Source organism: Mus caroli, unplaced genomic scaffold, assembly GCF_978045245.1.
Source record: "Mus caroli unplaced genomic scaffold, Mus_caroli_1 scaffold_5, whole genome shotgun sequence".
Classification (NCBI taxonomy): Eukaryota; Metazoa; Chordata; class Mammalia; order Rodentia; family Muridae; genus Mus; species Mus caroli.
The window spans coordinates 29,369,244-29,393,722 of NW_028227260.1; the positions used below are offsets into that span (position 1 = coordinate 29,369,244).

The window sequence follows — 24,479 nt, forward strand, 5'->3', positions numbered from 1 at the left end:
AGTGTTTACTGGAAGCCAGACAATCTAAAAAATCCTTCTGTATTCATACACCTCAGAGTTGGAGTTACAGGCAGGGGTAGGGCATTTAGCTTGTATGGGTGGTGGGATCTGAACTCTAATCTTCATGATTACACAGCAAGTGCTCTTAACTGCCAAATGATCTCATTGGACCCTTCATAAAATTCTTGCAAAGCAAGTAAGTGACATGCATGTAGTAACTATAAATACACTCAGCATACCATATGTAAGCTAATTCTCTAACACTGGAGACTGACACAAGTGTGTGTGTGTGTGTGTGTGTGTGTGTGTGTGTGTATGAGAAATTTCATATGCCACCAAAAATAAAGGTTTTCAACGATATGAGAAATTCTGTGGTATATTATTTTGAATGTAAACTATAAGAGAGTATTCAACATTGTCTTCCATTTGTGAAGTCTATATGTGTATTTGTACACGTGTGTGTGTGTGTGTTACAATTCTATATTCCTAAATACTATTCTTTCCCACCTAAAATTCCATTTTATCTTAAGTGATGGTACCTTAATATAATACAATGAATAAGGATGGTGATGGATTTCAGATTCTGTGAGAGAGCAGAGAAAAAAGTATTTCTATTGGGATTTTCAAGTGATATCACATAGATATCCATCTATTCCATGCATTTGAATCCATGAAAAGATTTACATAGAGACTTGGAATCATCAACATAGCAGTTGATTGTAATTAAATGGTAACTGAAGACTTAAACACTAATGGATTTGTAAGGAAAACTGTGTGGGGAGAGAGGAGACTTTCCTAATACTGAATCAGGAAGAACAGTATTACTAAGGAAATAGATCATGGAAGACCTGCTCTCAATGGCAGAGAGAAGTTGGGTAGGGGGAGAAGGAAAGAGAGATGGGAGAGGGAGGGAGAAAGAGAGTGAGAAAAAAGGAAAAGGAAATCAAAGTAAAGAACACAGGTAATGGGAATTTTTATGAAACAAAACAGGAAGACTGCAAGTAAAAGTGGTCACTGGGGACACATGCTACTGAGATACCAATAAGATTAAAGGGAAAGATGAAACAAAAGAGGATCTTTTATATTTAGCAATGAGGTCTTCTTTTGGTGACCTTGAAAAACCACATTCAATAACATGAAGATGGGACACAACATTTCAGAGGCTTCAGACTCAGGACAGTTAAATATAGTGGTTTAAATATATATTTCATCTTTGCTTTCCTAAAATCCCACCAGAAAGAAAAAGAATAAAAATGACCTAAACCCACAAAGACAAAGAGAAAGAAACAAATAGATGCCAACAACGAAGAGACTGTCCACAAATGTTTGGAAGCTAGAAAAGGACAGATGTGCAGTAACCAACAACAGAGCAGAGAAAGCTGGATGGAGAAGCCAACAACATCAAGCTGATTTAGTGACACAAAGCTGAAAGTTTGCATGAAGAATAGCTAGAGCCCCAGATCCACTCAAACAGCCTTCCTTTTCCTCAGCCTGGCAGGAGATGTGAGGTTTACTTCGGCAGAATCTTGACATCTTACTTTTAAAAAAAATCTGGAAAGACTCAGTCTTCTTCCCTGCTTGGCTCCTAGAATGCTGACAGCTGTGCTTATAAGCTTGTTCCTCCTCCCCCGCCCTCTGCATTACACCCCCCCCCACTCGAAGCAGGAGACTGCAGGATTCCTTCCCAGGAAAAGAGACTCAAAAAGAAAACACCTACAGTACTGACAGTTGAGAGCCCACAATAAAAAACTGGCAGTCTGTTTGATAATTCTACAGTGAAGTTCACCAAGCAACAAATTGCCCCCACCCCCTCACAGCTTCTCAGCACCTTTCAGTGCTAAAATTTAAAAGGAAGTCAAAAGTTTAGCAGGTATTCATGGAAGTACAGCAAGTAATGTAATGGACCTGGCAGGAGAGGAGCTATTCTACAGATACTTGGGCCTCTCCCTTCAGCTATCAGAGGACTGAAATAAGGAACTGCAAAGACTTATCATTTCCCCAGGAATCCCATGCTGGGACTAGGGTCCCAATCAGAGGAGGAACTTGCCTCCTAGAAAAATATTTCACACAGTTCTGATACCTTAACCTATGTATATTTCCTGACTTCTGTTTCATTTTTTCTATAGCATTATTACACTTGAATAGAAAAGACTGAAAGAAAGCTGGGCAGTGGTGGTGCACACCTTTAATCCCAGCACTCGGGAGGCAGAGGAAGGCGGATTTCTGAGTTCGAGGCCAGTCTGGTGTATATGGTGAGTTCCAGAACTGCCAGGGCTACACAGAGAAACCCCATCTCGAAAAACCAAAAATAAATAAATAAATAAATAATAAAAGAAAAGAAAAGACTCAAAGAATCTAAAAATCTTTCCTTGGTTCAGCTAAACTGGCAATAAATTATTTTTCATTTATCAACAACTTGTCTCCTAAATTTTTTGTTTGTTTGTTTGTTTGTTTGTTTGATGATGATGATGATGACGATGACGATGATGATAATGATATTGCCTAGGAAGTGAGTGACCTGAGTTGGTCGTCTCTGGAGAAGATGTCAGAGAAGGTGAATGGCTAGGTAAGCATACTACATAGGTTAGCTGTCCAAGTGAACTCACTCAAAATGATGACAGTACCAATGGGAAGATCATGAGCTTAAAAACAAGTCTTCAATGAATGAGAGGGGATATGTAAAGAAGACCATATCCGGACTAATGGGTTGCTGTAGCCCCTTGAATAATTAGTGACTAATTGGGTAATGATTTACTTTAGAGCATAGACTCTGGGCCAATAGGTTGATTATTAATGATTCATGAGTTCTCTGATACAAGGTTCATGGCATTAACTTTCAAAGGACAAAGAGATTAAGCAAAAGCCAAAGAATTACTTCTCTAAGGAATTTACGCAAGAAAAAGCTAAAGGCTAACAACAAAAACTGTACGGAAAGGAAAGGAAAGGAAAGGAAAGGAAAGGAAAGGAAAGGAAAGGAAAGGAAAGGAAAGGAAAGGAAAGGAAAGGAAAGGAAAGGAAAGGAGAAAGGAAGGAAGGAAGGAAGGAAGGAAGGAAGGAAGGAAGAAAGAGAAAGAAAGAAAGAAAGAAAGAAAGAAAGAAAGGAAGGAAGAAAGAAAGAAAGAAAGGAGGGAGAAAGGAAGGGAGGGAGGTCACGTGGAGTAGGGAGAAAAAATTAGCATGGGGGATAGGAGAGGAATTGGAGGCAAGATAGTGGGGGTGAAATTGATTTCAAAAAAATAAAACCATGCCTAGGCTTAGGAAAGGCACATCTTATCAGTGTAGCCCAGAGTTTGTCTTCCCACACACCACAACTATCCCAGATTGCTGAAGACCTAGCAGGAAGCTAACGGCAGGAGGTAGCCCTATGTTTGGCTATGCATTAAAAGAGCTGGCAGGCAGCAAAGACAGAGAACGGGGTCCAGAAATCTACAGGATAATTTGTCACTAAGGCTCAATAATTACCTAGCTGTTAAAAATCTTCAGGTGGCAGCTACTACACAATGCCTGAAGAGAATTAAGTGACTTTATGCCAGCCCCTTTGCACAAGAGCAGGCATTTCAAAAGAACATCAGGAGCACACATACCTCTCGGCAATGTTTTTTGCAGACTGCAGAAACCGTGCTTGGTCATTTTCCTTTAGGATATGCTCAGCTTGGTTGATGAGGACTGTTGACCGCTCAAGACACTGGCGGCAATTAGCAACCTGCTGTGCCAACTTTCTCAGTTTCATAACCTTAAGAGAATTGGTAGAAGAAAAGATGACATAAAACATACTGCGCTTAATTAAAAACAATAAAACAACATGAAGGAGATCTGCTGTAGTGATTCTAAAAATAAAGGTAATTAATATCCCATGACCCCCGAAACAACTGTTCACCTTCTCACCCTGCCTGCTAAGTCTCTTGTCCAAAGTATAACCTGTTCACTTACATTGCATTCAGCCATCTACCCTGTTATCTACAGATTCAATAACATTGTTCTGATTGTAAAAGCAATAAATGTTAATTATAGAAAAATTTAAACACAAATGTAAAAAGCAATTGTACCACCTGGAGATTATCATTGTTTACATTTTATTGGCAATGCATTTTTACATGTGTTTAACAAAAGTACCTCATTTTTATTTATGAGTAGCTATATTTACATGTATATATTTCTCTAAGTGCCTATATACCTAGCACGATGTAATTTTGGAAACTTCAGCTCATTGTTACTTCCAACCATCCACTATGACACAAAGTACTGATCATCAAGTGAGGTACCTATAACTTTACACATTTACCGTGGCCTTATAATCATTAGCATTTACCAGCAGCCTAGACACATCCAGAAGCTGCATGGCCTCATCTGATGCCTTTGACTCTTTAGCTCCCTGCTTAGAAATCTGCCATTCAGCTGGGTGATAATGCACGCCTTTAATCCCAGCATTCTAGAGGCAGAGGCAGGTCTCTGTGAGTTTGAGTCCAGCCTGGTCTACAAATCGAGTTCCAGGACAGCCAGGGCTATTATACAGAGAAACCCTGATTCAAAAAAACAAAAAAATAAAAAACAAACAAAAAGAAAGAAAGAAAGGAAGGAAGGAAGGAAGGAAGGAAGGAAGGAAGGAAGAAAGAAAGAAAGAAAGAAAGAAAGAAAGAAAGAAAGAAAGAAAGAAAGAAAGAAAGAAAGAAAGAAAGAAAGAAAGAAAGAAAGAAAGAAAGAAAGAAAAAGAAAAGAAAGAAAAATCTGCAGTTCTTTGACTTGGCTCTATTTCATCTATTGCAGCTAATAAGTTGAATAAGATCATTTTTTCTCTAGCAGTTATTATGCTTTTCCTTTCCATGTGTTCTATCATTAGTCAGGCTTACATCTTCCATAACTCATACCAGAAATTGCTGTATGTCTCCAAGCTTTCCTGGCTTCAATGTCATCGTGTTCTGATCTACCATGCATACCTCTACTATATCAGAATGCATCCTTTTACAGAATCATAATAGTTTCTCAACACTTTTTGTAAGTTGGTCACATTTCTTCTGAAAACCAGATTCATGTTTCTACCATCATTTCTTTGTTTTCATTACCTTAAAATATGGGGGAGAAGAAGCTAGAGAGAGAGTTCAGTTGTTAAGAGTAACGATTTCTTTTCAAGAACACCCACATGCCAGCTCACAACTGACTATAACTCCAGCCTCTTTTGGTTTCCAAGAACACTGTATGCATATGGTGCACAGACATACATCCAGGCAAAACACCAATAGACACAAAAAACCTAAAGCATGCTAAAGTAAATCATCCACATACTAAGTAAATGATCAAACACACACATACACACACGTACATAACCAACATCCAGGTCGAGTTATAGAATGTTTACATCACCCAGAGCTGCCACCCTTTTTTTTTCAGACTCTTAGGAAAGGCCAAACATTACTTCTTGGTATCTCTCCCTATGACCTTATTTCCTTTTGATTATTCAATTCCAAACTGCAATCATCAGCAATGAACTCTGAATTTTGTGAAAAGTCACTGCACCTTGGCTTCACTGAAACACTGTGGTTTACCTTTGTCTCTTTGATTTTGACAGCAATCATTTGTTTCCTCTGCTGGATGATCTCTACCAACTCGTCACATTCTTCCATAAGTTTTGCCTCATGCATAGCAGTATTCACCTGCCAAGAAAGTCCAAAGTGTTACACAATGATTATTGCTTTTGTCCCCTGCTGGCTCTAAAAGGTTCGGACTGACAGCTAAACATGCACTTCTTCCATACCTCCCTCGATAAGATCCACTCCTAGAAGAAGAGTAGAGATGATGATATTAATGATGCAAAGGCATTGAAGCACCACAGATAGGAAGCTCTCCAGGCCTCTGGTAGGTCATGATGGTTAATGGAAGGCTGGGCAGAAGGACAGATGAGATGGGGGCATGTTTTTCCCACTGTGCAAATCCCTTTACTCCATCAACCTGTCCTCCTGTGGTTCTTTCAAAAAGAAGGCAAGAAGATTCATGTATCTCAAGGAAAGAAGAGCCTCTTCCAAAGGCACAATGATATTAAGATTACAGTGCAATAACATATTTCTATCTTAAAAGGTTTTCAGTTTTCTGATTTTTAAATATGTGAATGTGCAGAGAGATTTTACATTAAACATATGAATGTGTAGATATTTTTCACATAGTTGTCATAATGTTTTACTCATATTTCTTGGCTTAGAGAAAAGATTCTATCCAATATCTAAATACTTTTCCTATTTTGAGATACTGTCTCTACATCAGCATATCTCTGCCACAAAGTCAGGATGAGTTGAATAAAAAGCCACTATTCCTTTATGTCTTTCCATGGACAGACTTCTTCACTTCCTTTCCTCAACTAGTAATATTGGTTGGTACAAAGTCCCCAGGACATGCTAAAATGAATTCAGGAGATCATGGGATTCTCAAGATATAAGGAGGAAAGAAGAGATGAGGAGCTAACATCTTTGAAGACCTTGACATGCCAAGCACTACAGTAGCAGTAGTTCATGTATTAAAATATCATTATATCATTGTAACTTTTTAATACAGAAGTCATTTTTCTCACTTCACAAATGCAGAAGCTGAGGCTTTGAGAATTTGAGTAACTTGTCATAATGCTTAATTAGGTACCAAAAGCCATATTTCAAACTGAGGTCTGTTAAATGAATCCCAAGGCTAGCTGAGGAGGACCGTCAGCAGAAACTGTCAAATGAGGTTCACCTTCATTTCAGCAGCACATGGAGCAGTGACCCAGAGAAGAACAATCATCCCAAGAGTCTATTCAAGGACCACTTGAGCAGAACTCTAGAAAGCCAAGAAATAGACAATGGTTTTCTTGAGAGCATCAAAACTCAAGGAGCTAGATGAGTCACCATGTAGCATCTGGTAACTGAAAAGAGTTCTCTGCAAGAGCACACAGTACTCTTAACCACTGAACCATCTACACAGCCCCAATTATAAAATTTATCTAACCAAAATGTTTGCCACTTAATGGCAACATTACTTTTCTTTATGACTCCCTTCCAGGAGGGATACAATAATGACAGTTTTTATTTATTCTAAATGAACAGTCCCCCTGGCCCTTCTCCATGGTTGTTTTTTCTCAGACTCCTCTGCTTTTCCCTAAGTTAGCTCTACTTTCCCCAAGTAGATATCATATCATCTCAAGGAACTCTCATTCCTCTGAGAATAAAAGAGCAACCTAGTTCTCCCAGGGTCATTGCTTAGAGATCTGGAAACATAGACATAATCCATTAGATTTCTTTTTCAGGCAGAGACTGGCCCCGTGCCTTGTTACTTGTCATTGAGTCCTTGAACTAACCTTTGCAGAACACTTGTGGTATGCCAGGCACCAGTGTAATCTATTATACTTATCACCTTTCAATCCCCCAAACAATCTCTTATGGAAGGTATCACTATTTCCATTCAACAGATAAGAAAACATGAGCCCAGAAAGATTAAGTGACTTGTTGAAGCCTACACAGTTAGGAGTGAGAGAGACAAGACTAGTTCCAGAGGGATCCACTCAGACAGCGCACTTTTAACAATTGCACATCCTTCCTCTCAGGTCCACTGTAACAACATCTGTGTTTGGTTTCTGATAATCACCATCCCTTTTGCACTACCCATCTTTATTCTGACATCCTTTTTTCTTTAATCATTTTAGACGTCTTGTTTCCCTAAAATGCCATGAATTTGCCTGTGCAATGCTTTTTCCTGAGATTATCCTCTTATTTGGCAGGGCAGGTCCTCATTGATTGAGCAAACTTCTATTTATCTTCCAAGGCAAACTGCAATCATCCCTTCTTTACCTTTTCCTCATTGGTAACTACACAATCAGTCACTCTCCTACTTACATTTACATAACACTTTCCATATAATTCAGTAACATTGCTTGCTATTTCATATCACTGTAATTGTATTACAGAGTCTTTTCCGCTTAAATGGGAAGTCTGGAGGCAGAGATTGTGCTTTGTCTATCTCCAGAAGAGTGAGCGATGCATCCTAGACATTATGTCAGTATCTGTTAGAGCGAAGGAAATGATAATCCTAAAAAGGCAACTCCTACTGCTCTTTTAATATGTGCAAATGGTTCTCTGTGTTAGTATAAATTCTGTATATGATATCTAATAATGAAACCATTTTTCCTTCGTATCTACTATCCACTTCTGATTTACTCAGTTTTATCAACAATGTTATTACAGTTACTTGGATTTAGTAACTATTTTGAAAAAAAAAAACTTTTTTCTTTCTTTTATTTTTGATATTTTAATACAATTACATCATTTCCTCCTTCCCTTTGCTTCCCTCCTACCTCTCCCATACTTCTACTTGCCTTCAAATCCATGGCCTCTTTTTTCATTAATTGTTGTTACATGCTAGTGTGTGTGTGTGTGTGTGTGTGTGTGTTTGTGTATGTGTGTGTGTGTTCCTAAATACGACATGCTCAATCAGTATGATATTTGTATGTATATTTTCAGGGCTGATAATTTGGTATTAGATAAGCAAGTGATGTGTACTTCCCTGGGAAAGACTACTTCTCCCCATCTCAGAGTTCCTTAGTTGCCTGTACGTCATCGGACAGGGTTGAAGCCACATAGTCTTCTCTCTCATCTACCTCGGGGAGTCATGTCGGTAAGACTTTATGTAGCATCTGAGATCACTAAAAACAGTCTCACAGCAAACTTGTCCCTAAGAGTCCATGTAAATTCTCAATAGTCCCAAAGCCCTTCTCTATTGTCATTTGGATCTCCCTAAAGTTCCTCTAGTAATAAAATGAGGATCTGAGCCAAGTTGTCAATACATTAATTCCTTTATGACCCTTTACACATTTTTCAAAAGGCCTCTTTAACTGAATTCTCTGTTCTCAAAATAAGTCTTTTGCCATGCAGGCCCATAACTCTTTCTTTGCCTTCTTCATCAAACATTTATTACGTATCTTTTTGTAAGATGCATTATGCAAGGCCTTGTCTTCAAATACTTAGTAATATAAATGAGGAAGGATGGTGTGTGTGTGTGTGTGTTTGTGTGTGTGTGTGTGTGTGTGTGTGTGGGAGAGAGAGAGAGAGAGAGAGAGAGAGAGAGAGAGAGAGAGAGAGAGAGAGAGAGAGAGAGAGAGAGAAACGAATCAAGGTAGCATAAGTACCACCTGAGTCACGCCAACTATAAACACAGAGATTGAAAGAAAACAGGGCACTCTCAGTGAGCAAGTGAGAAACATACCAGAATGAGATGAGCCTTGTATTAAACATTAAAGGAAGGAGTTAGCGATTTCAAAGTTAAGAAGGAAGAAATTTAAAATCAAACAAGGATTGAATGAAAGTCCATGTCAAGAACTTTCTGTGTGCATATGTGACTGTGTCTGTCTGTGCACACTGGCGGGACACACACAGAGGCCAGAGGTGAATGGAACTGGTCCCAGGTGGTTATGAGCTGCCTACCATGAATGCTTAAGAACTAAACTCCAGTCTTCTGAAAGAGCAACATGCTATCCTAACCACTGAACCATCTCTCCATCAAATATTCTTGAGGGGTAAGGGAGAGCAAGATAATGGATGTCCTCAGTTAACTTTTTTTAATGAAGTTCTAAGAAATAGCATTGGATCGGATGGGCTAATAACAAACTTAAGGAGGATTAAGGAAGTTGTTAGGAAGTGAAGAGGACAGGTCAAACATGAGGAATCAACTCATGATAGCCTTCATTGTCAACATGACATGAGTGTGGGCAGCCCCCTGCCATGGTCTGGAGTCTTAGATTGAATTAAAGGACACAGTGAGCTGCTTCTTGACTGCGGACATAGTGTGAGCAGCTGTCCCATACCTGCTGCCCTTCCTTCTCTCCAACCACCAACCACAATCAACCTTCCTGGACTTAAATTGCTTCTGCCAGGTATTTTGTCACAGTAACAAGAAATATAACTACTCTTTGCTCAAAAATCTTCAATTAAACACCAAGCTCCTTGAGAAGAGATTTTTCCACTGCGTTGTTCCTTCCACTGTGCCTGGCACAATGCCTTGTGCAAAATGATTACTTACAGAACATTTGCTAATAGAATTGGCCCAGTAATATACATACATACATACATACATACATACACACATATGTGTGTGTGTGTGTGTGTATGTAGTTATGCCATCGTAAATATATTTTGTAGAGAAAATTTAGGTTGAAGTGTGGAACCAAGGATGGGGATGATATTGGGAGCCATTTCATTAAAACAATACACACACACACACACACCAAGCACAACTAGTAGAGCAGAAAGTTGGCTGAAGAGGCAAAAGTCCAAATCAAGTCTAAAGCAATGACATTAAAATGTTTCCATGTCAAGAAGCAGCCCAGAAGAGCAAGGTCTTGAAATGATTTCTGAACAGGAAAAACTCCAGGGAAAATCTGTCTTCATGATGTGAATAAAACAACTCAAATTGCTTGGACGGCATTTGAAAGGCCAGTGTTTTGTTTGCAGTTTTATGTGAATATACAGTAAGGTTGCTTCAGTTACATCTTAACCCTTCATTTAACGTCACTCGGGTTGTCTCATTAAATGTCTTTGGTGAATTAGTCAGCGTGTGGAAGCCTCCAGTTTTCCTTGGACTTTGTTTCCAGTTAGTGGGCTTGGCTAAATGATTTTATATACATTTATACTAAATTTTGTGTTTAAACATTTATCCTCCTTGAAGATACCAGTGGGGTAATTCTGCAAACCTGTGTTAATTTACCTACCTCAGAAAGCTTTGGGGGAGCATTCCATGATACTGAAGACAAAGTATCTTAGCCTCACTATTTTCTAGGTACCCAGGCGGCCCTGGCCAGGTCCCAGGTCTTATTGATTCCATGTTGTTTAATTTTCTTTTCAACTGCAGCAAGAACTTGACTTGCATATTGTTTTCCAGCCATATACCACGCCTCCTTTTTGAGTGGTGAGGATTAAACCTAAGACCTCATAGTGCTAAGCAAACACTCTACTGCTGAGACTGTCCCAGCTCCAAGACTAACTGTAAAGTAAGATCTACTCTTGTCAACTGTCTACCCTTCCCTAGTACAAAATCACAGCTCCTTTGTTGAGAGGATTTTTACTGCTAGTCACTGCAAGGAAACAAATACATGGGGTGTTCACAAATGTCATAGGTTACAAAGATCTTTTTGAAGTAAATAGTTATTTTGGCCAAGTGCTTAAACTCTCTATTGGAATGTAAGTGGCCTAGACCCTTAGCTCCTTTCAGAGATGTTGTATTAACTACTTTCCTTCTTGCTCCTGCCACACATGCGACAAAAGCAAGGTCAGGAAGGTCAGCTTGCTTTGGCTCACAGTTCCAGTGTACATCACTGGGGGAGGATGACAGCAGGTAGACCTGGAGACAGCTAGCTACCTTCCATGGGCAATCAGAAACCAAGAATGGGAAGCAGGCGGTCTCCTTTTTCTTCACTATAAGACTCCACATAGATCCCTCCCACAGTTAGAGTGGATCTTCCCACCTTAATAAACTCAATCTAGATAATCCCTCCCAGGCATGCCCAGAGACTTAGCTCCTTGATGTTTCTAAAACGTGTCAACTGATGATCAATAAGCCATTGCAAATGCATTGGACAATTTTAAGGGGAAATCTCTCGGATGGTCATTCTCCAAGTCTTTGTTTTATTCCCGTGTTTAAAGTTCCTCTGCCTTCTCTCTGCCTCTGTGAGAAATGTCCTTATCCACACCTTCCTCTTCATCCTCACATCACCCATCCTATAGAGAGTTGTATAGGAGTTCAGAAGGCACTAAGAAGTCTGGTTCAGGTGGAACAATACCTATTTACTGATAAATTATCCCAGATACCCAGACTGCTTTCTGGCCCTTACATCTCAGTATCTTCCACTTGACAAGTCAATGCCAACTAAGAAACTGTCTTCTCAAATAGATCATCACCTTCCACCTAGACATTTCTAAAATTCCAGCATGAAAGATCACATGGAGAACTTTTTGTTTCTGCAAAGTGAGTGCCTGCCATTTACAAGGAGTAGAATATAATGATGAAAAACACAGCTTCTGCTTTCAAGGCACTTAATGTTTAGTAGAAAGAATGAAGTGTGAATACAACTAAATAGAATTTAAAGAACGCTCAAGTTATACAATGAAATACATCAAAGCCCTATGAGAACATACCAGGAAGCATCTAGCTTTGCCAGTCAACAATCACAGAAGATCATAAAATGTCTTCTGTAGCTGATCTGGCAACAGTTGGGCATGAAGAAGTGGGGTTAAAGGGAGAGAAGCCCAGGCAGAGAATGATATGAATAAAGAAAGTAAAGGTATAGGGAGGAACAGGAGAGAATGTGCCTGGTGAAGCAGATCAGATTGCACGAGCAACAGAGTGAAGTTAGTTTGGAAGCAGCAATGCAGGGATCGATCGGGAGACAGTCTAGTCTGGTGGGTAAACTGCTTTTGCATAAGCATGAGGACCAGAGCTCAGATCCCTAACATACATGCAAAAAGTCAGGTGCATCCACAAGCACCCGTGACCCCAGTACAGCAGGGAAAGGTCAGACAGAGGTCTCTGGAGCTCACTGGCCAACAACTAGTCTAGCCAAAAGAGCAGGTTCAGCAATAAGACCATGGTCTCAAAAACAGAAGGTGTAGAGAAACTAGAAAGGTCATTCAGATGTTTTCTGCTAGCCTCCACAGGCACATACGCATACAGGCATGTGTTCCTGTACACACACACACACACACACACACACACACACACACACACACACAAAGGCAGTGTTTTAAAAAGATTTCAAGTTGGGCAAAGTGGCTTGCACTTATACTTGGAGCTCTCAAAAGGCTGAGGCAGGAGGTTTCTGAGATTAAGGGCACCATGAGGAATAAGGCAAAACTGTGTTTTATTAAAGAAAGAAACGGAACTGGGGAAACGATTTTGTGGGTAATGTGCCTGCCATGCAAGGATGAGGACCCCAGTTTAGATCCCTAGAACATGCATAAAAAGCCATGCATGGTGGTGGGCACTCTCAGGGCTAGTGTTGAGGAAAAACAAGAACCATGAAGCTGCCTGGATCTCACTGGCCGGCTAGTCCTGCTGAACTGATAAGTTCCAGAGTCTGTGAGAGACCCCGTTAAAAAAAATAAGGCAAGGAGGAGTAGAAGGAGATAGCCAATACCTGCCTCTTGCTTCCCCCCCCCCCGCATGTGTACATACATGTACATGTAACATATACATGCTTATATACACAAAAGAAGCCCATGAAGTTAGCAGATATGCTATGGAAATATGTGCTGCCATTTTGAATCAGGATCTTGGTGTTATAGTTAACACCCAAAGCATGTAGGGAGAGAAAACAGGCACAGGACCCAAAGAAGTGGGAGAGGACACAGCAAACTCCCATTTCCTGTTTTTCAGTTACTGTTTTGCTCCTTCGTCTCACACTCCATAACATCAGACAAAAGAGCCTGAGTTGGAAGTCATTCACATGCAGTTGCTTTCTGTGCAAAGGAGCTGAGAAGGGAAAGGGAGAGGTAAATTGGGCAGCTGGTGAATTACAGCTCTGCCATCGAACAAAGCTGCAAAACATTATTGCTTTTTACAATGATGCCCTCAAGAAAATGCAATATGTAGGAAGCAGACATAGTACTGACTGTGGTAGCATCAAAGCTAAGGTGTTAAGCCAGATCACACTTTAAGGACATACATACACAACCCCCATGGCCAGCGCCAGCACCTCCCGCAGACAGCTGCTAGGTTCAAAGGAATACAGGGAAAAAGAGAGATCTTTTATGTTGTTTTCAAAACACCACAACATTTCAAAGACAGTAGTGACGATTTACATAAAAACAACTAAAGGAAGCAGGACTTTCTCCAATATACCTGGTGTTTTCCTTTTGATTTGGGAAAAGGTGGCCACCTTAAGAACTAAGAAATATATGAAGTTATTAATATGATTTTTAGCTCCCCGCCCTTGGGGGAACCACACCCTAGGAGGGAGGCAAAGGTTACTTGGGCAAAGTTACACAGTTCTAACAGCCTCAGGTCCTTGGTGGTTTTGTTGTTTGTTTGTTTGTTTTGGTTTTTGGTGTTGTTTGTTTGTTGGCAAGGAAGGGACATGAGACATTAGGACATGGATGAGAAATAGTTGTTGAAGCCAAGCAAGTGGGGAATGGGAGCTAAGCCACCTCCAGTGGTGTAAGAATGCTAATGAGTTGGGCACCAGACAGATATTGACTAAGAGACACATTTCCTGTCAGCTTATGGGACAGATACACAATACTTAACACTTCGTGCTGCTTGTCACTTTTCTAATGACCTCGTGGATTTTAGCTGCTTTGGTTAACCTACCAGCCCTCTGAGGAAGGCACCATCATTATTCTTTCTGAAAAAGAAATTAGGAAGCACGGAGGTTGTAGACATCTGTACAAGGTCATACAGCTAGAGTCAAAACCACGATTTTAAACTAGGCAGCTGTACATGTCTGATTTTAAACACTGTGTGTGTGTGTGCTCGTGCGTGCGCGCGCATGTGTATACATGTGTGACTGTGCATGTGTATGTGTGTGTGTTAAGTGAAGTGATTTCTCTCAGGATAACCACCTTTTCTAGAATTAATTGCTGTAAGCACTGTGTATTTTTCTTATTTGACAGGAAAATACAATACATCCCCCATGTAGAAAATGTAATTGATGTACACATGCTTATTTTACACTTGCCTACCTATCAAAAATCTCTGACAATATAGGGAAAGGCCAGTGTGCTCCACATACCAGCCTTAGGAATGGCTTTTCTAGAATAATTGAATATGCTAATTTCGGTGCTAGGTTTGGAGAACTTTCTTTCCCGGAATCAGACCATGAAACCTTTGTAGTCTTCAGGTTAGCTACTGTCTCCCTCAATGTGACCCCTTTAAGAATCTTATTTATTTTACAAGCCTACCCCAGCTTCCCCTCCCTTCTCTCTTCCTCCCAATCTTCCCACACTCACCCTCTCCCCTGCCCACCCATTCCTCCTCTGTGTCTCTTCAGAAAAGGGCAGGTCTCTCATGGATATCAAACAGCCATGGCATATCAAGTTACAGTAACACTAGGCACCTCCTCTCCTATTAATGCTATGTGAGGCAAACTAGTAGAAGGAGAGTGTCACAAAGGCAGTTAACAGGGTAGGAGCCAGCCCCGGTTCCCACTGTGAGGAATTCCACAAGAAGACCAAGCTATACAACTGTTACACATGTACAGAGTGCCTTGGTCAGTTCCATGCAGGCTCCCTTGTTGGCAATTCAGTCTGTGTGAGCCCAGGTTAGTTGATTCTGTAGGCCATGTTCTTGTGGTGTCCTTGACCCCTTTGGCTCTGACAATCTTTCCTCCCCTTCTTTGGCAGGATTTCTCAAGCTCCACCTAATGTTTGGCTGTGGGCTGCTGCATCTGTTTCCATCAATATGCCCTTTTATACAAGGCAATTGCTCAGAACATCAAAGAAAAGAGCAGGAAAGGTATGACCTAGGTTTTACATCTAGTGTTTTATGTATGTACACAATTAAATTTTCTTTGTGAAATGAGGTAAGGACCTACTTTTAAAAAAATCCCTCAAAGGCCACCTTCTGTTGCCAGGCAGGAACACCAGTGGAGCGATAGGAACAAAAACCCACCCAAAAAACTTTCAAACACAAAATTATCCTGTATACAAGAAATGCAGGAATGGGGGATGGAGTAGACTGAGGGAATGGCCAACTGATAACTGGCCCAAATTGAGACCCATCTTATGTGCAAGCACCAATCCCTGACACTATTAATGATACTCTGTTATGCTTGCAGACAGAAGCATGGCTGTCCTCTGAGAGGCTCCACCCTGTAGCTGTCTCAGACAGATGTAGACATCCACAGCCAAACAGTGGAAGGAGCTTTGGGACTCTTATAGAACAAGAGAAAGGATTGAGGGCCCCAAAGGGGATAAGAACTCCACAGGAAGAGCAACAGAGTCAGCTAACCTGGACCCTTGGGGCTCTCTCAGACTGAATCACCAACCAAAGATCATACACGGGCTAGACCTAGGCCTCCCTACACATATGCAGTAAAAGTGCAGCTTGGTCTTCACGTGGATCCCAAACTGGAAGGAACAGAGGACTGTCCCAAAAGCTGTGGCCTGTCCATGGGCTATGTTCTTCTATCCAGGCTGCCATGTCTGGCCTCAATGGGAAAGGATGCACCTAGCCTCACAGGGACTTGATGTGCCAGGGTCTGTGGGATAACAAGTATGGGCTCAGAAGAGAAGGGTAGGGGTAATGGGAGAAGGGTCATGGGCAGGGGTGATCGGGATGGAGGCAGTGAGCATGATGTAAAGTGCGCCACCACAGCCAGGCAGTGGTGGCGCACACCTTTAATCCCAGCACTTGGGAGGCAGAGGCAGGCAGATTTCTAAGTTCGAGGCCAGCCTGGTCTACAGAGTGATTTCCAGGACAATCAGGGGTACACAGAGAAACCCTGTCTCAAAAAAAACAAAAACAAAAACAAAACAGAAGAATACATACATACATACATACATATCCCATCAGAACTATGAACAGATTAGATTTGAAAAAGACTGAAAAACCTCATAGATTTCTACCTCATTGCTAAATTGTGAGTTCTGGAAACAGGACAGAACCATCCAACATTGTATTAAAGGCCACTCTGGAGCTATGTTTGGACTGCTCATCTGGTGTTCTTTCACCTCACTACGTTTCTACTACACAGTAATTGGTTACAAACCCACAAAGAGATACAAGTCTCTAACTTGTACCTCTATGCATTTATTCTACAAATATGAACATTTATGCAAGCGTGCACACACAACTAATATGAACTACTATAACAGCCCCAAAGCTGGAAACAACTGAAATATTCCCTGCTGAGAGCAAGAATAAGCAAACAATGGAACATTCATATAACAGAATGCCCTCCCAACCATATAAAATCATAGAACAAAACTATTGATACAAGCTGAATGGATCACAGAGGCATTATAAGTGACATAGAAAATCATAATATTTTGAATACTATATGATTCTACTTACAAAACATTACAAAATGACAAAATTATAATGATGAACAGACCAGTGGCTGTAAGGAAGACAGATGTGACTATACTACAAATTGGTAGCACATGGGGTTCAACAAACAACTCAGTGCTTAAGAGCACTGGCTGCTCTTGCAGGTTTAGTTTCCACTATGTACATCCAATGATTCACAACCATCTGTAATGTCAGGTCTAGGGGTTCCAACAGTCTCTTGTGGCCTCCGTGAGCACCAGACATGCAGTCTGTGCACAGATATGAATGGAGGCAAAACATCATACACATAAAATAGAAATAAATGCGTAAATCTACTTTTAAAAAGGAGGTAGCACATGTGATTTTGAAGGGGAGATAACAAAATGACTTAATTACAGTAGTGATCATGAGAATACATATACACATGACAAAATATACGCCTCCCCCCAAGTCAAAATGTAAACAAAAAAGGAAACTCTCTAGAGTTCCTATAAGCTTTTAGGCATGCCTAGGGAGACATTTCTGTAGTTTTCTGAAACTCTAACAATTACAAATATCTGGTAAAATAGTTGAATCCAATATAATCTCAATCTCTTCCTCTGTGTCTCTTGTTCTATGCCTCTCCCTCCATACATATATCATTCTGCATCCTTCATTATTTTTATACCAGTCATAATTCTTAATAAGAATATGTTTTAAAATTTTTTTGCCAGGCAGTGGTGGCTCATGCCTTTAATTCCAGCACTTGGGAGGCAGAGGCAGGTGGATTTCTGAGTTCGAGGGCAGCCTGGTCTACAGAGTGAGCCCAGAACAGCCAGGGCTACACAGAGAAACCCTGTCTCAAAAAACAAAAACAAACAAAAAAATTGTGCCTCTTAACTTGGATGCAAGCTCCTTAATGGTGGGGACATTGTTTTGTTCACAAATGAATCCACAACATGTAGCCTAGTGCCTGACTTGTAGGTAAAGCTACAAGTATCAGTTGAATCAGTCAATGAATAAGAATGACTGTGTTGACCCTGAAGTCAAGATATAATGAAAAAAGCCTATACAGATAGCTTTTCACATCTGTAAGTTCCGTAACTGTGGATTTAATCAACTTCATAATTGAAATATTTGAACAAATTGGCATCCGTATTGAATATGTACAGATACTTGGTCTTATTCCCAAGCAATATAGTACAACAACTATTTATATAGCCGCTACACTGTGCTATTATAAGTAATCTGCAAATATTTAAAGTATATACAAGGATATAGTTAGATTATATGCAAATACTAAATCCTGCTTTTCCAGGGACTTGAGCATCTGAGAATTTTGGTATCTGAGCCAATCCTCCATGGATACTGAAAGAGAACTGTGCCGTGTTACATTTTTTCATTACATGAGACAAATAGCGCTTATATTTTCTTTTTACAAGATTGCTCAAAATTGTTTTCTTTGATCTGTTTTGTCATCTCAATATTGTTTGCTGAAATATGAAAAAACAGAGAAATGTCTAAATAACAACATAGGTTTTAGGAGACCACATATTTTAAAATACTTCCTTTCTTACTGTTGAAAGAAAGTTGAAAGAAAAAAATTACCTTACCGGGGTAACTGGTTCATCCTTCTGGGGCATTAAAAACTATACTTCTAAAAATTAGCCACCAGGGGGAACTGTTTACTTAATCATCAATTTCTTAACAGTGCTAGGACCAAGCCATGTGCTGGGTATAAAAAAAAGAAGAAGAAGCTTATATACCCCATTTTATTTATCTAGTTTTCAGTTGAGGGACATCTAGATTGTTTCCAGATTCTGGCAATTATGAATGAAGCTACTATGAACATAGTTAAGCAAGCATCCTTACAGTAGAAGGGAGCATCCATTTGGTAGATGCCCAAAAGTAGTAGAGGTGGGTCTTGAGATAGATTCTCAATTTTCTACAGAACAATCATATTAGTCCCATTTGTAAACCATACAAATCCTACTTGTATAATGGCTATACAAGTTTGCACTCCCACCAGCAATGAGGACATGTTTCCCTTGCTCTATGTCGTCGTCGCCAGAACAAGCTGTCACTTGTGTTATTTATGTTAGCTATTCTGACAGGTTTAAGATGGAATCTCAAAGTAGTTTTGGTTTGCATTTCCCTGATGGCTAAGGACGTTGAACACTTCCTTAAGGGCTTCTCAGCCATTTGAGATTCCTCCATTGAGAATTCTCTGTTTAGATGTGTACCACATTTTTAAATTAGATTGTTTGGGGTTCTTTTTATGTCTAGTTTCTTGAGTTCTTTATATATTTTGGATATTGGCCTTCTATCAGATGTGGAGTTGGTAAAAAAAATTCTTTCTCCATATTTGCACAATGGAATATTACTCAGCAGTTTAAAAAAATGACATGAAATTTGCAGGCAAATGGATGCAACTAGAAAAAAAAATCATCCTCAGTGAGGTAACCCAGAAAGACAAACATGGTACATATTCATTTATAAGTGGATATTGCCTATAAAGCAAAGGATAATCATATTGCAACCCACAGACACAAAGAGTTTAGGTAACAAGGAGGCTTATAGGGGAATGCATGGATCTCCCTGAGACAGGGAAACAGAATAGATTTTGCTGGTGGACTGGGGGCTAGTATGGATGGAAATAGGAAGGATCAAATTGGAAGAGATATGGAGGGATAAAGTATAGGGACAGATGACTGGAATTGGAGGGCACATGGGGGGTGACATAGAAACCGAGTGAAGTGGAAACTGCCTGGAATCTATGAAGGGTACTCTAGTGAAGACTCCTAGTAATGGGGGATATGGAGCCTAAGCTTGAACTGGCCATCTTCTATAGTCAGGTGAGGCTTCCAAGTGGTGGGGTGGAACACCGATCCAGCCACAAAACCTTCCATCTACAATCTGTCCTGTCTACAAGATGTGCTAGGCAATGGTAGTGCAGAACTTGTAAGAGTGGCCAAACAAGTGACTGGTCTAATTGGAGGCCATTCCATTAGAGGAAACCCGTGCTGGACAATGCCTGGATGATCAGGAACTGGAGGATTGGTAGCCCAGAAATCTCGGGTAAAACTGAACATGCCCCCCCCCAAAAAGTAGGAAATCATTCCTAATGATGTTCAGAGATCAGTGCCTAGCCCAATCATCATAAAAGAGGCTACCTCCAGCCACTGATGGGAACTGCTACAGAGACCCACAACCAAACATTAGGCAGAGTGTCTGGGTTGGAAGTCTCCATCATGCCCCTCCTCCTAGAGCTCAGGGACCCCCACAGAAGATGGGGAGGCAGAATTGTGGAAGCCAGAAGGGTCAAAGACACTAAGAGAGCAAGGCCCAGAGAACTAATAAATGCGACTCACAGGGGTGGGGTGGGGGGTAATTCACAGAAACTGACATGGTAATTGCAGAGCCTACATATAATTGTGCTAGGTCCTCTGCACATATGTTATAGTTGTTGGCTTGGTGTTTTGGGGGAACTCCTGACAATGTGAATGGGGGTGTCTCTGGCTCTTTTGCTTTTATTTGGGATCCTTTTCCTCCTCCTGAGTTGCCTCATCCAGCCTTGATGTGAGGGTTTGTTCCTAGTCTTATTGTAACTTGCTGTGTATTCAGAGTTGGTATCCCTGGGAGGCCTGTTCTTTCCTGAAGGAAAATAAATGTAGGAGTAATGGATCTAGGGGAGAAGGCAGGGGAGGGGGAGCTTGGAGGAGTAGGGGTGATGGGAAGTTGCTGTAGGGATGTATTGCACAAGAAAAGAATGAATACATTTTTTAAAAAAAATTACAGGATATCTTACTCTTAGAGTTTTGTCTGGTGGAGAGAAAAAAATAATACACAAAAGTGCAGAGGTGAAAGTATGATTGGGATACTCTGGGCATAAGAAAGGGAGGTACCTAAACTAGGTAGAGGAAGGGCAAGGAAGATGGATGGAACATGGGTCATGGCTTCCTGGGGAGGAAGAGTCTTCAACAGTGCCTTATAGGACAGTCAGCCAGAAGAAAAGAAAACCAGTTAACTCCTGGTTAGACAAGTAAGTTCTATGTCCATCACTGTACCTCAAGTGCCTGGCCAAGGGTAAACATGAACATAAGTGTTTATGAAATTGGTGAACAAAACATGAAATACAGATGCTAAAAGAACAGACTATGAAGGGAAGCACAGTCCTGATCATGGTGAGTCTTACATACCTTTACATTAAATGCAGTGGGGAAACACTGAAGTCTTTGTGAAAGGGAAGTGGCATGACACATTTGCATTGTAGAAAGCCCAAACTTTTGGATAGTATGGAACCTGGATGGTGAGGGGCAGGGTGGTGGTGGTGATAGAATGGATCAGAAAGAACCATTAGGCATAGCAGTTTTCTAAATGACTATGGCAAAGCCATGGCTCCTGCCTTCAGGAAGCTGTTAGTTCAACACATGATATATGTATGGTCAGGAAATTTCAGTACAACAGTATAGTAGAGGTGTCCACATGGTGCTCTGCTTAAGTTCATGTACCATGTGGGTGGCAATGGCAGTCCCAGAAAGTAAGTTTCTGACTATTATGTGAGCTTTAGTCAAAGCTGCCCTGGGTGTGCTTCTCTGAATAACAGAAGGAGGGAAAGACAAGGCAAGTAATGGAAAGTTTATACCTTCTTTATTCTTGGACTGGGCTGCAGGGAAAATTTAGTCCCTCTTGGCACGCATGTCTGTCATAAGCATTCTTCCCCAAGGCTTTCGTTTTTTGAAGATGAATACAGCATTCAAATATTCTCTACACACATTCAGAGCCAGCAATCTCTACTGGAAGGTCCAGAGAAATGCCAAGTCTAACATCTAAGGACAGGAAAGGAATTATTCTGAGAAAGAAGAGCTTCTCTCAGAAGCAATGGATTTCCAAGGACAAAACACAAAATCCTCGTTCCGTGTTCAGAAAAGGCAGGGGGCCACTAGAAAAACCAAAACAACAACAAAAAAAAGCAGAAGAATGCAATCAGCTACAGCAGAAAAGTGCACTCCTTGGAGCTGGACAGGTCAGGTCAAGAGTGAGGAGAGGAGAGAGGTACCATAGGAAAAAGCCCTACAGAAAAGAACATAATGAGTCATGTTTGCGCACGTAACTGATAGGAAGTCTCAGAATAGTCTCATCTCTGTGACAAAAGACAAGTATTTCTTGAGGATATAGTTCCATGGGTCTCAACTAAGTCATATGGCAAGAAGGACTAGTGCACTTGATGGATGAGTTAAGAAAAGGAGAGAAAACAGATCTATATTAATATATTGGTGTCTGTCCACATATATTACACTACACACAAACACACACACACACACACACACACACGCATATCACCCAGAACATGTTCTAATTACAAATTCTTAAGGATAATATAAAGGAAGAAAAGTTCTCTGGAACTCTTGGGATAACAGCCTAACTTCACCACAACAAAATTCCATTAAAATTGAAAATGGATTTTTTAAAACATGAGCATAAAATCAAAATATATTGCTAGACAAGCCTCCTTTACAACAAGCAAATGGACTCAGTTTCCTCTGTTCTATATAGGATAATAGTAATACCTAATCTCAGAAGATTTTGTATATGTTTACTAGATAGTGTCATTTAATCACCTTATACACCTTCTAATGTGTGATAAAATGTCAGTTTCCTTTTGTTTTTGTCTTGTTTCACCATGACATCTATGACTATGGCAACTGTGACTCCTCCTATAACTTTTCCATCATCTGCAGAAAGAAGCAAGTACCATTTTATCATCTGAAATACTTTTCTTTGGTTTAAAACTGTGATGTGCTTCGTTTTGTGGAACATCCCGGACCAGGCATGATTTGTTTTTACCATTTTTACCCTTTCACTTCCTCTTCCTGCTGTAGCTCTTGATCCCATTCACGAACACAGTGACCTCCACACTGTAGGATAGGGTTAGCTCCTCTCTAAAAGGAAGACAGACTCTCCTCCTGGGGCCACGCTATCACACTTCCCATCACTATTCAGAAGAAAAGGTCAGTGCCCAGAGGGATTGACTCTCTCCCTACCAGGAACCACATCATTACCTATTTAGTATCATCATTCAGAGCAAAGGGGCAATGGCAGGAGGGAGGTCAACCACTGAGTTTTAACAAAACACCAATCACATTTCATATGGTTAGCAAGAAAAGAATTTGGCTGGCCCAAACTTGTTTTTCTGCTCTAGGATATCCCATAATTAACACAATCCCCAGGCTTTGAGGGCCAAAAGATATTCGTTAGAATCTAAAAGAAATAGGTGTCAATGAAAGAAAGGTAACTACCATATTCATTTAGTTATAAAAATATATCACTGTAATTACATTCAGATTTAAGTCTTCTTTATAGTGCTTCTTGGGGGGGAGTTTTCCATCTGTTCTGTGCTGGGAGCTCCAAGCAGAGTAAAATCTCTGTATATAGGAAGCTCATTAAAACACTTGCTAACAAATGTCTATTTTCTCTCATTCAATTTCCATTCTATGTAGCATAGCAGGGAATCAACCTATTAGCCTGCCTGCCATTGGGGTGGGAAGGAGAGTCAGTTATTAAAATAACAGCAACTCTGGCATTATACAAGTGCTGCTGGAGTCACAAGGAAATAGGCTTACCCAGGGATCTCAATGAGTGTTGCCTTGCTGTGAAAAGTCATTATATATACATATACATATACATATACATATACATATACATATACATATACATATACACATATACTTGTGTGTGAATGTTCTGTGAATATAACAGAAAAAAGTTTCTGTAAGTTACAAAATATATGTACATATATACGTATGTATTTGTGGTCATATATAGACAGATATTTATGTCTATGTGTAATTTTACATACATTTTATATTACATAACTCTCTCAACTACTCTTAAGGTAAGGCAAGTAAGCCTGTGTTCCCCACCCCAATAGTTGCTAGACAAAAGCCTAACTTTACAGAGCCACTTTCTCATACAAATTTGCCCTTAGAGACACCGTTAATTTCATTCACCCATATCTACCTAGTGAAGCCATGGAGAGAATAATAGTACTGTACAGCCATCATGGTTTAGCATAAAGAGAGCTCTGTAAGATATTTCATGTCTATATCTATCTTTACAGCAACCCAAGAGGTATATGGATCAGAGTGATGTCTGCATTTTATGGATAATGATTAACAGGTCCATAGGGATAAAAAAAATATCAAGCAAGCTTGTTAGTGTTGGTTCCAACATAAGCTGAGCTGCCAACTCTGAAGCAGATTATCTATGTTCCCTCCCTCCCTCCCTCCCTCCCTCCCTCCCTCCCTCCCTCCCTCCCTCCCTCCCTCCCTTTCTTTTTAACAAGGTACATGTAGCTAAGGATTACCTTAAACTTCTGATTCTCTTGCCTCTATCTTCCAAGTACTAGGACCTCATTCAATGCTGGACATTGAACCCATGAGGGCTCCATGCATCTCTAGCGATAGAGCTAGATTCTCAGCCCACCCACGTTCCATTAGAACCATCAAAGTCGT

At 40.4% G+C, this 24,479-nt stretch overlaps 1 protein-coding gene across 3 annotated transcripts in view; it reads right to left on the reverse strand.

Moving 5' to 3' along the window:
• Mid2 (midline 2) overlaps positions 1 to 24,479 on the reverse strand; it is a 98,524-nt gene that overhangs the window by 21,384 nt on the left and 52,661 nt on the right. For all 3 annotated transcript variants that reach the window (XM_029473305.2, XM_021153074.3, XM_021153072.3), the window contains exons 4-5: positions 5,541 to 5,648; positions 3,585 to 3,733 (exon numbers count right to left, since the gene is read on the reverse strand). In XM_029473305.2, the coding sequence (XP_029329165.1) occupies positions 3,585 to 3,733; positions 5,541 to 5,648 (257 nt within the window). The remainder of the gene's footprint in view (positions 1 to 3,584; positions 3,734 to 5,540; positions 5,649 to 24,479) is intronic.